General features: G+C 37.5%; 1 protein-coding gene across 6 annotated transcripts in view; it reads left to right on the forward strand.

The window, feature by feature from the left end:
* LNX2 (ligand of numb-protein X 2) overlaps positions 1 to 13,302 on the forward strand; it is an 82,503-nt gene that overhangs the window by 36,412 nt on the left and 32,789 nt on the right. For all 6 annotated transcript variants that reach the window (XM_054506286.2, XM_045869237.3, XM_045869238.3 and 3 more), the window contains one exon: positions 8,448 to 8,961. In XM_054506286.2, the coding sequence (XP_054362261.1) occupies positions 8,555 to 8,961 (407 nt within the window). In that variant the 5' untranslated portion in view covers positions 8,448 to 8,554. The remainder of the gene's footprint in view (positions 1 to 8,447; positions 8,962 to 13,302) is intronic.

Below are 13,302 nucleotides of genomic sequence, written 5' to 3' on the forward strand. Positions count from 1 at the left end.
TCCAAAGAATTGTCTGTGCTCAAATTCCTCTCTTCCAATTCTCTCTTGAACTCTTTCCAGGAAGCTTTTCCTCTCATTCCACCAAAACTCTAGATCAAGGTCACTGGTGAATTCCATGTTGCTAAATCCAAGGCTTATTTCTCAGTCTTAATCTTATTTTACTTGCCTGTAGGATTTAACACAGTCAGTTCTTCTCTCCCCCTTGAAGCACTTTATTTGGTTTCTGCACACAGTACTCTCCTAATTTTCTTCCTACCACAGTGTCCACTCCGCCTTAGCTTGGTCCCGTCTTATCTCATAGACTTTATAATGTTGGACTGTCTCAAGGCTCAGTCCCCTGACCTCTCTTCTGCTTATACTCATCCTCTCTCCTTTGGTGATCTTTTCCTATCTATACACTTTTCCTTTCCACACTGATGCTTCCTAAATTTATATGACCAGCTCAGTCCTCTCCCTTGAACTGGGCTTGTATATTTACCTGCCTGCTCAGGGTCTCTACTTGGAGATCCGATAGTCATTTCAATCTTAAGATGTCCAAACTTGAGCAGAGCCATTTAACCTACTCTCTGATACACTTTTGCATCTCGGTTATGTTAATTCTGTTTTTCTAGTTTAGACCAAAAACCTTGGGATCATCTATGACTTCCCCCCCTCCACCATCAGCCCATGCACACATTTTATTCATCAGCAGATCATATTGGTCTGTCTTCAAAATACATCGAGAATTGAGTCTCCTCTCATGATCTCAGCCATGCCCAACTGGTTCTTTCAACCGTCCTCTCTTGCTTGGACTATTTCAGTAGGCTCCTAATTGCTTCTGCTTTTGCCCCCTTCACCGTGTTCTCAGCACAACAGACACGGTGATCCTGTTAAGGTACTTAAAGTAAAAGCCAAAGTTCTATAAGCCCTGCCAAGATTTAGTTAGCCCCTATTACCGCTCTGACTTGTTTTCTTCCCTCTGCTTTGTACATTTCTTCCACACTGGCCACTTTACTGTTCAGTGAACACACTAGGCACATTCTCTCCTCCAGGCCTTTATACTTACTATTGCACCTGTCTGGAACAAACATTTTTATACCAGGTACCTGTGTGGCTTTCTAGTTACTCCTTTTGGTTTTAAGTGAAGTGTCCCTTGACAGTGAGCTTTTTCCTGATCACCCCACTTAAAAAACTGCCCTTCTCCCAGTACTGTCTTCCCTGTTGTACTTTCTTTTTCTTTCCAACCATGTGACGTTTTTAGCTTCACATTAATCCTGTGTGTAAGCAAGAAACCATTGTTATTTTACACATAAGGAAATTGAGATTTATGGACATTTAAGTGCTGTGCACATCACGATGTCACATTGCTAGTGAGGGAGGGAGGGGCAGGGCCAAATTTTGAACCCAGGTCTCAAATTCTACAAACTAACTCTAGGGGCTCTTTCGATGCTTTTCACTCCCTTGGATAATTGAGTTAGTGGAGGAATTGTGATCTACAATCATTGAAACTAGAGATTTTTTAAAAGACCTTAAAATTAAGAACTTATCACTTGGAAACAAATGTTTTCTATATGTACTGTGCAAGAAGTTAAAGTTTTCATCCTTTAGAAGAAAACAGATGATTTAATTTATTAAGATGAGAACCCTTGCCTTTGAATGTAATAGAAGCATTTAAATGATAGCCAGCAGGTAAACCTCTGCAATAAAACCGAACCAGTGAAAACTGTAGTTCTCTCTCACCACCAGCCCTGTATCTTTTAGGTATATGCAACACCTAGGAATTTGTGACACTCTCTAAGACATTAAAAATTGCCCCAACATAGCTGGCTGGTGAGGAGTGCTGTTGGGAAGAAACCACGTGCTGCGGGAGCCTGTCTTTCCTGGAATAAAGTTCTTCCCACAGAGGTCTTTAATTATTGGCAGAGGTTTGTCTGGATACTTAGCTGTCTAGACATGTTTAGCATTCCATATGGTATGTTTCTTTTTCGAAATAGTTTTATATCAATTCTATTGTTAAATTACTCTAAGGTAACATAATATAGTATGATTTTTTAAAAATACAGCTTTAGTATCACTGTCTGAACCTCTGAGACATGGGAAGGTAATGCAATTTGATTTTGGCCTTTATCCTTTTGCATTTAAAAAAGTTTTTCATCATAGCTTAGTGGTTCAAAATTAGAAGATTAAAGGTAGAAGGACATTTCAGATTGGTTATTTCTCTGCTCACCACAATTTAACCTCCATTTTGTAGAATATTTAAATCTTGAAGTTACCAAAAACAACAACAAATGTTCGGACTGACAGGTAAATATGACATATCACTGAGTGTTTCATTAAATTTAAAAAGAAAGAATCGTAAATTTTAGAACTACATTTAACTCCGTGTGTGTGTGTGTGTGTGTGTGTGTGAGAGAGAGAGAGAGAGAGAGAGAGAGAGATCAATTAGTATTTAGGCAAAGCTGATAGTTTATACACAGGAAGCCAAGGCACCAGAATATATATGATACACTACCACGTAGCAGACATTGGATAAACATTTGGTGAATGAAAGAGTTAATTGCATAGTGACCTAGTTACCCAGCTGGCGTAGAGCTTAGAGCCTAAGTTTCATAGCTTCTAGCATTTTTTGCTTAGCTTACTAATTGTCTAGATTATTAAGTAGGGTACATGTTACTACAAGTAGCATCTTAAGAATTTTAAAATGGTTTTTCAAACACCATGAGAAGGGATAGACAAGTAGTTAAGTGTGCTGAATTACAGTTTTATGTAGAAAAATGAGAGAATTATATATGTGGAATTGTTGGAAACTGCTCTTTGGTAGTTTTCTTAGTGACATGCAATAGGAAATAAGTTTTGATTAAAAATAGAAGTTATTTGGGGCACCTGGGTGGCTCAGCTGGTTAAGGTCATGGCTCAGGTCATGATCCCAGGGTCCTGGGATCGAGCCCCGCATCGGGCTCCCTGCTTCTCCCTCTCCTGCTTCCCCTCTTGTGCACGCTCTCTCTCTATTAGATAAATAAATAAAATCTTAAAAAAAAAAAAAGGAATAGAATTTATTTAAGACTGTAATCTAGCACGCTATTTCTATACAGCTAAATACCTAGACGTGCTTCTTCCAGTAGGGGAAAGAACTTTATTCCAGGAAAGACAGACTTCTTCAGTACAGGCTCATCTCAACATTTTACCTTTTTCAGTTTTTGTCTTTTTTAAAAGTAGTGTTAGTTATTACTGGTACTTCTTGTGAAAAAAGGGTATCAGAACCCTTTAGTGCTCTGTACCAGTTTTTCTCAAAGTGTGACTCAGGGTCCCTTATTCTCTTCTGTTGGGTCCACAAGGTCAAAACTGTTTTCCCATTAATGCTAAGACATTATCTGCCTTTCTCACTGTCGTTCTCTCATGAGTGCCCAGTGGAGTTTCCAGAAGATACATGTGATCTCACAGCAGATTGAAAACAAGCAGAGTTGAGACTCCAGGTTTACAAAGATGTAAAACAATGGCCTCTCTTCTCACTGTATTTTTATTTTGGAAAAAGAAATGTTATTTTTCATAAAAATCCTGGCATGTAATGGGTTTATTGTTTCATTAACAAATGAATATTTAAACAATTAATTCCATTGTCATTTCAGGAATGTTCTCTAAATGGAATAGTGTAGTAGGCAGCCTTTTAGGATTGGCTTTTTTCACTCAGCATAATTCTCTGGAGATTCATCCAGGTTGTGTGTAGCAATAATCATTCATTCTTTTTTATTGCTGAGTACTATTCTACAGTACAGATGTACCATGATTTGTTTACCCACTCACCCATTGAAGGTCGTCTGGGTTGTTTCTAGTTTGGGGCCATTGCAAATAAAGCTGTAGGTTTATGCGTGACTTTCACTTTGGAATAAATATCCAGGAGTGCAGTAGCTGAATTGTATGGTAGTTGCATGCCAGTTTTTTAAGGAACTGCCAAACTTGTCCAGAGTGGATAAAGGGATCATTAGGTGTAAAAGTTTGACATCCATTGCTTTATACAAAGGTACTATCAAAGCTGATGTGTAACATATACAGTAAGAGAGTTTTCTTGTATTGATATCAAGTAAAAAAATAACTTTAAAATTCTCAGACTTCTGAAGACTAAAGGAAGTTACGTCTCATTCTTTGTTATCATAGAGCAAGGTCCAGTATATCGACTGCTTTGCAGTGCCATAAATTGCAAGATTTTCTCCTATATGTTTATATAGTGATATTATACATTTCAGGACTCTGAAACATTTCAGGCTCAAGTATGAGCCTGAGAACAAAAAAAATTTTTATGTGCCAAGAATGGGGAATACAAAAGATAAAGAAGATGTTATCTTTACCTTCAAAGAGCTGCAATGACAGATAAGCAAGTAGGCAAATGTAGTAATTGCTGAAATGAAGGTATGTGTAAAGAGCAGCAAGAGCATAAGGGAAGGGAGATGTACCCAAGAGTAGGAGGGAGGCTGATGGGTTCTACAGAGCAAGTAGAGTTTGAGTAGGAATTTGCCAGGAGGACACTTGAGAGAGTAGCCTGAGACTCTTGATGTTGATGAGTCAAAGGAACCCTAGGGGTTTCCCATCTAACCATACTTTGGTGGGAATCTTTAGCTCATGGCCTTTTTTCTGAGCTGGATCTCCAGGGTTAGGGACCGTGAGGACACCTTCAATCTGAATTAAAAATAACCTGAAGAGGGGCGCCTGGGTGGCACAGTTGGTTAAGCGACTGACTTGATTTTGGCTCAGGTCATGATCTCACGGTGGTGAGATTGAGCCCCTAGTCGGGCTCCACACTCAGCAGGGAGTCTGTATAAGATTCTCTCTCTCCCTCTCCCCCTGCTCTCTTGTGCACTCTCTCTCTCAAATAAATAAATAAATCTTAAAAAACAAAACAACCCAAGAGAAATGATCTGAATAATATATAGTTTTGGAATTTGCAAACTAACTATGAAAAACCATAGCTCTTCCTGAGAGTCTCTATGATGCACCAGGGTATTCTTATCTCATAAACCAGGAAGAGCAAGCCTGTTACTCATAACTAGAGTTAGGTAGAAAACAGTGTCTTCTTACTCCCTTTCTATTGTACTGGCTATTTTTCAAGATATTATTTAAATATCTTTGCCCCGTGTTGAACGGGGCACCTGGGTGGCTCAGATGGTTAAGCATCTGCCTTCGGCTCAGGTCGTATCTCTGGGTCCTGGGATCCAGCCCTGTGGTGGGCTCCCTGCTTAGCGGGGAGTCTGCTTCTCCCTCTGCCTCTGCCTCTCCCCCAATTGTGCATGCTTGCATGCTTGCTTGCTAGCTTGCTCTCTCTTTCTCTCTCTCTCTCTCAAGTGAATAAATAAAATCTTTAAAAAAATAATAAAATGTGTTGTAATATTCTCAGCCAATTTAATAACTTCCATATTTACTATTAGTGGAATATTATCTAAACAGACAATGTAGTTTGTAAAGATACACATTATACTACATTTTACCTTTATATTATGAAAAATATTTAAGACTTGCTTATTTAACTTGTATTTTAATATTTCAGATTTTGCTCATAGAATATCTGAAATCAAAATTATATATAAACATGGGCATATCCTCCTATAAACATAGGTGTACTTCTGGCCGCCTAAATGTAGTAAGAGTACACAAGTAAATTGTCACCTATGTGGTCATTCAGCATTTACTGAGCTGCTCTTCTGTGAGAGGGTCCAGCTCTTAAGGAGCTCACAGTTTAGTATGAGAAGTAGTATTAGGTGTTGATTTAGACTTGTACACTAAGAAGGAATGAAATCATCTGCCTGGGTTGGGAGTAGAGGGATGGGTTTAGGGGTTAGAAAGACAGGATCAGGCTGCCTTTGGTCCTTACACAATTCATACAACCAAGGCTTTCATGAAATACGTCTCCTCTTTCTTATAATTACTTAATTTACTATTGAGTAATTTTGAAGCAAGAAAGAACTAGATTTCCTTATCTCTTACCAAGTAATTATAAGTTGTTTGGCTTTATACAAATCGTAACATCTGTCTGAACTTTTGTTTCTTTATCTTTAATAATGGTAATAATAGCTAATACTTATATAGCACCTATTATGTGCCAGGCACTATTTTATACACTCATTTTTTATTTTATACGTTCATTTATTCTTTATATCAAACCTTTGAAATAGGCACTATGATTACCCCCATTTTACATATGAGAAGGAAACAGACGTTTAGTAAGGTTACAAAGCTAGTAAGTGACAGAGCGAAGATTTGAACCCTCACAGACTGGCTCCAGAGTATGTGCTCTTAAGTACTTATGCTATACAGCCTTGCAGTTCTTTAATCGTACTTACATGCACATGCTAGTGATCTACACATGAGAATTTGTCCCTTAATGTTTGTTTCATGGTAACAGAGGTATTTCGGGGGTGGAAGATAATGCAGTTAGTTGTTATTTGGTATTTTAAATGGGAACGTGTTATTTTTCCTCATGGAAAGATTTTGTGATAAAATGAAAATAAACTAAAAGTTATTTAGAGATTTAAAAAAGAGCTAAAACATAATAGTCTTAAGAGAAATGCTTTCTTAGTCATTATGTGGGAGGCTAGAATTGCAGTATTTTTTTTTGACGAAAAGAAAAATTAGAATAAACACTATCACAAAGAAAGAAGAGCAAAGGATATGTGAATTTTCTTGCTAATTGGGTGGGGAATAAGAGTCTGAAGGCATTCTGTATTAAAATACCTAGTCTGTCTGTGTGGGATAAATGCTGTTTCTCTTCTTAATCTCACATATCTTGCACTGATGTTTGAAAAGTTACGATGCCCAGAGGGTAAAGAACAAGCCTTGTAAGTTACAAAATACAAGAAGCATTTGCTCTCTTAATGTTGGTACTGATAGGAGTTTAGATCACAGGCTGCTGCTGTTGTTATTTTATTAAGTAGTTTTTAAAAACAGTTTATCGAAGGTCAGCCATCCCATCTGAATCCTGTCCCACCTGCTCGTAATTCATGGCACTTCTTGTTGACTTTGTTAAAATGTTAATATTGTTTTTCTAATAAAAACTCCAAATAAATAAAATAATAAATACGTATGTGTGATGGGAGGAGAATTTTCTCATTGAAACAGATGTTGGGAGCATTGACATGGTATCCTACCCTCTCTGTTCTTGTGGCAGGGAGACCCAGGTTTGATGATATCGGTACCCTGAGTACGTTGTGCCTCGGATATTTTGACCTGCTGCATACTCCCTGAGTGTGCCAGGTGCTCTGAAGCCCCTGAGATTCCTCACAGGGGCCCTTGTCTGCTTCCGTTTGACCGACACACCCTGTCACAACTCAGCAGTGCATGTTTTTCCCCTTTTGAAAGTATTTCCAGCTATAAAGCCAAACTTGAGTTAGATGCCAGTTCTCCTCATCTTTCTCTGTATTCACATAATAGCCTCCTGCACATGGCTTTCTTGGAGTACATTGAATTTTAATGATAGGTTTTCTTAAGTATCCTCTCCCTACCTCTCCTGTCTCCTTGTTCAATGTTTAGCACATACTAGAGACTATAAATATTTACAGAAGAGCAGATATAGACAGCTGCTGCCTCTGGAGTTGATTTTTAACCCCTGGTGCTTCTGGGGGAACTGGAGGGGAGCATTCCTTGCTAGCCTTGCACTAAACTGGAGAGGCTGTTCTGAGAGTCTTATAGTTGGAGAGGAGACAGACATACACGCACACACAAATTGCTGTTTTGAGCAAGCAAGAACAGATCAAAGTGTGGAATAATATGAGGTGGAATTGTTATTTATAACACATCTTACTGATTTAATTGAATTACAGTGGGCTTTTTCCTTTAATGCCTTAAAATAGTATTGCACTTTATGGAGCTTGCACAGATGTTATTTGTATATGCTGTGTAGTTTATCTTTCTATAATCTGTGCTAGATAGAGAATATTTAAATCATACATATTTTGAAATCCATTTTTTCCAAATATAGTACAGGGCGAAGGTCATTTTTTAAATAGACACTGAATTATCCTTGAGACAACATTTCAAAGACACAGGTATAGCAATGTAAATGCATAAAATCAGAAGCAAAGAACCATGACTGGGATGACAGATGCAAATGTATTGCATAATATACCTCAATTTGCATTATTAGCATGCTATGTAGATTAATTGGCTTTAAAAACTACCATTGAGCAGTGAAGTATTGGAGGATTTCAGTCAGTAAAACAGATTGATTCTTTCTTATGTCACACCATATGCAGCATCTTTTGCTTTTAATCACAAGTTCTTTTTTCACCAAGAACTTGGCAATGCAGCCAAGTAGCTTAGCCAGCTAGCAAATTAGTTAGGTTTTTATGACTAATTTATCACCTGGTCTAAATTTTATTTTATCTTTTACCTAAAAAAGAAGTTAACTAGTGATTCTATATTGATAACTTTTAACCCCCCTTGATTGATATTAATTACATTTTTGATTTGTTTTGTTTATCTAGAACAAACCTTGATTTTAGTCAAATACATCAGTGCCCGTTAAAGGAAACCATACCTGAAGTGGAAGTCTAACGTATGAGGATACAGAAACTGCTTTGGTTGACTCAGAATGGGAACCGCAAGTGATGAGATGGTGTCTGTGGAGCAGACCTCCTCCTCCTCCTTCAATCCTCTGTGTTTTGAATGTGGCCAGCAGCACTGGACAAGAGAGAACCACTTATACAATTACCAGAATGAAGTAGATGACGACCTGGTCTGCCATATTTGCCTTCAGCCTCTGTTGCAGCCACTAGACACCCCCTGTGGACATACGTTCTGCTGCAAGTGCCTCAGAAACTTCTTACAGGAGAAGGACTTCTGTCCATTGGACCGGAAAAGACTCCACTTTAAGTTGTGTAAGAAGTCTAGTATTCTAGTTCATAAGCTTCTGGACAAATTATTAGTGTTGTGTCCATTTTCTTCAGTGTGCCAAGATGTCATGCAACGCTGTGATCTGGAAGCACATCTTAAAAACAGGTAAGCAAAAAATATGAAGGAAAGAGAAATGCTAGGTTTTATAAAAAGGTTGGTCAGACAAAAACTTATAGTACCAAGGCATCAGTAAGTAAATGGACAAATCAAATACAAGAGAGACAATAAATAAGTTGTGTGGAACAGTATTTTACATGATAATTTCTCAAAAACGTAGATACAAAAACTTCAGTGAAGAAGTACCTATTAATTTTTGCTGGTATGATATGAAGCTGTTACATTCATATGGGCAGCAGGGTATAGGGATAGACTTTTTTCCAAGGCAGTTTGGCAGTTTGTTTCAAAAATTGTGAATGTGAATATCCTTTTATGTAGCTTATTACCCTAAGGAAATAATCCAAAAGAAGGAAAAATTATGTATAAAGGTGTGTTCACTGCAGCATTGTGCATCGTTCAATAAATCAGAGTCGATCTAATTAACAGTAGGGAAGGGTTAAAACTACCATAGTACATCAACTCCATGGGATATTATGCAAACAGTACAAATGGCAATTTTGTTGCAATATGGAAATGAGGGTACATGATTTTATTTGCTAGGATCTTATAAAGAATATGTGTTCAAGGACTAGACTGACTAAGAACTAGGGGTTAGACACCTTAAAGCATTCAATGGAGACTTTTGTTCTAACAAAGCATTTTAAAAGGTCAAGTAATTTATTGAGCTGATTAGTGAGTTTTATAATTTGACTTTGGTGAAAGACTTGAGTTTTAGAATTATTTATACCCTTAGGAAGGGTTAAAATACATCTCTTACGTTTTATGTATGAAGAATCATATAATATGACAGAAATAAATGTGTTGATTTCTAGATTTCAGAGTTCAGCCACTTGTGCAGTAGAAAGGTGGGATTGCTGTGAAAAAATTCACAGTACAATATATGGGGTATCATAGAATTGCCGGGGATTATCTAATCTTATCCCCTCACTTTACAAATCAGGAAACTGAATCACAAAGATTTAGAGCTAGTTAATGGTATAGTTAGGCCTAAACTTCTAATATTCTTACTTACCATTCTAATATATCGCGCTGACTTGACCACAGGTCAAATCATGTTCCCTACTACTCTGTGGTAGTAAGTTTCCTATAGACATGAGTATATGTGGTCCTTCTGTTCCTAAATATCAGTGTTAGAAAACAAGGATACTCATTAGAAATTGTTAAGATATTTGAGAAAGAACAAGATGTTATTACATCGTCAGAAACAGGAAGATTTATAGAAAAGGTTTAAATCTAAGCTGTGTTGTCTAGTAGGAGGTAAGAAAACGTGTAGGGTAGGTACAGAGACTTGTGAAAGTGCATGTGGCCTTAGGTTTCCGTGTGTCCTCAGTCACCAGCAGGTGTAGGATCTGAGCACGACAGCAGAGACCTGGTGCAAATCGACGCTGGACTTGTGAATGTGGTCTTCTGGGTGGGGCCTACTTACTGAGGTTGAGGAATATCTTAGGCTTGCCTTATTTCTCTCAGTTGGACTATTCTTTTTAGGGGATAGTTTTCTTCTGTGACTCTTATGAACATCAGTTATAGGATGTCAGAAGAACTGAACAAAGTCTCGTTACCAATTATGGTAATGTTCAGTTACCAATTATTTTGAGAGCAGTGAGGTAAATGTTGCACAAATTTTTAGGAACATTCACTTAACTAAAATGCCTACAAGAATTTAATATGTAATTGAAGTATCATTAGTATTTTGGATCAAGCAGTTTATGTTGGTGATGTAAAAACTTGGGGACAGCAAACTTCTTTCATTTGTAGGTTGATAAAGGCTAAGCAGTCATGCCCAGTTGCAAGTTCCATTTTCCAAGTAAGCTTGTTAATATTTGAGCTACTCATTCAATCATTTCCAAAACATCTTAGGCCTGTATAGTGAATGATTGAAAAAGTGAACAATTGAAAAAGGTGGATGATTTGAAAAGGTAAGTGACTTGCTTGATATAAACAGCTAAGAGTGATTATTGACTATGAAAAATAAAAAGGCAAATTATAGAGTATAATTTTTATATCCCATCGGAACAGACATGGGTGGAACAGCCTGACCTTTCTCTAGTTTCTCAGTTAAAAATGTTGATGTTACGTAGTCTCTGCAAGCTGAGAGCAAATTAGAATCTAATGCTGGGTTGTATATTGTCTTTACTAGTCTTTGCATCCCTTTGCCCAAAACTGACACTCAGCTAATGTTTCTTCAATTAAATTGTTAACCTATGTTCTGGTTATCGGTTGCTGAGAAACTAACCATCCCAAATATAGTGACATAAAACAAGCATTTGATTCTGCTCATGGATTCTGTGAGTCAAGAATTCAGGGCACAGCAGGGATGACTTGTCCCTGTTATGTGTTATCTGGGCCACAGCAGGGAAGAACTGAAAGCCAGGGACTACAGCATTTGGAACTGGAGAATCTACTTCTGAGATGGCTTCTTCATTCACATGTCTGGCACCCTGATGGAGATAACCAGAGGCACCGGCTCAGCTAGGAGAGCCTACAGGTGGCCTTTCCAGCATGGCAGCCTCAGGGTATTTAAAGTTTTTACGTGGCATTCAGTGTTCCAGTGAATAAGGCAGAATCTGCATGGCTTTGTATGAACTAGCCTTGAAGTCACATAGCATCCCTTATGTCACTGTGTTTGAAGCAATCCACTCAGATTCAATGGGAGAGGGAACCTGGGCTTCACTTTGTGATGGGAGGGGGTCAAACATTTGCAGCCATGTTTTAAAACCAACACAGGCTACTGAGTGGTACCATGAATCACAGAATATGATTATTCTGACTGTGCCATCTCTGCACACAGTCTCACTCATCTGATAGAAATTGATAAGTTTCATTAAAATTCATAGAATTTCAGGGGCACCTGGGGGGCTCAGTCGGTTAAGCATCTGCCTTTGGCTTGGGTTTGTGTTTGGAACATTCTTACCAGTATACTTTTCTTATGTATAATGTAAAAAGCAGATATATATTTGCAAATCATATACCTGATGAGAGTATTCAGAATATAAAAAGAATTTTTACAACTCTAACAAAAAAGCAAGTAATCCACAATTTTAAATGGGCAAAGAATTTGAATAGATATTTCTCCAAAGAAGATTATTTAAATGGACAATAAGCACGTGAATGAATGCTCAGCATCAGTAGTCCATTTTTTTTTTTTTTTTAAGATTTATTTATTTATTTGACAGAGAGAGACACAGCGAGAGAGGGAACACAAGCAGGGGGAGTGGGAGAGGGAGAAGCAGGCTTCCCGCCAATCAGGGAGCCTTATGCGGGGCTCGATCCCAGGACCCTGAGATCATGACCTGAGCCGAAGGCAGACACTTAATGACTGAGCCACCCAGGCGCCCCTTCAGTAGTCCATTTTTATAATGGGTTGTTTGTTTTTGTAAGTTGTAAGCATCCTGTATATATTTTGGATACTAGAGCTTTATTAAATATATGATTTGCAAATATTTTCTCTTGTTCTGTTGATTGTCCTTTCACTTTCCTATGCCCTTTGAAGGACAGACGGGTTTAATCTTATGAAGTCCAGTTTCTCTGTGTTTTCTTTGTTTGCTTATGCTTTTGGTGTCATGGCCAAGAAATCACTGCCTAATCCAAGGTCACAAAGACTTACACCTGTTTTCTTCTAAGACTTTTATAGTCTTTGATCCATTTTTAATTAATTGTGATTAGAGAACATGCTGTGTGTAATTCAGTCCTTTAAATTTAATTGAGGCTTTTTTTATGACCTAGCACATGGTCTACCCTTAGAAAATGCTCCATGTATACTGAAGAAGAGTGTGTTTTCTGCTATTGATGGGTGGACTATTCTACAGATGTCCATTGGGTCTGGTTGATTTGTAGTGTTATTAAAGTCTCTCTTTTCCTGTTCTTGTCGGTTTGTTCAGTTCATTATTGTAAGTGTGGTATTGAAGTCCTAAACTATTGTTGAATTGTCTATTTCTCCTTTAATTCTGTCATTTTTTCCTTCATGGACTTTGAGGGTCTGTTGTTAGTTATGTTTATAATTGTTAACAGCTTCTTGATAGATCGAACCTTTCATCACTGTAAAATTGGAGTATTTATTTGTATTTGGTGTAATTACTGATCAGGCAGGATTTATGTCTGCCATTTTGCTATTCTGTCATTTTTTTTGTTTCTCTGTTTTTCTGTTACTTCTTTTGTGTTAATGTGTATTTTCTAGTATTCCCTTTTAATTCCTTTGTCATTTCTGTTCATATATATATATTTTTTAATTGTTTTCTTAGTGGTTGCCCCGGGGATTATAATTAACATCTTAATTTATAACAGTCTAGTTCAGATTAATACAAACTTAATTTCACTAGAGTATAAAAACTC

This window comes from Mirounga angustirostris, unplaced genomic scaffold, assembly GCF_029215605.1.
Source record: "Mirounga angustirostris isolate CCGP_5_RB_7025 unplaced genomic scaffold, mMirAng1.0.hap1 SCAF_3, whole genome shotgun sequence".
NCBI classification, from domain to species: domain Eukaryota; kingdom Metazoa; phylum Chordata; class Mammalia; order Carnivora; family Phocidae; genus Mirounga; species Mirounga angustirostris.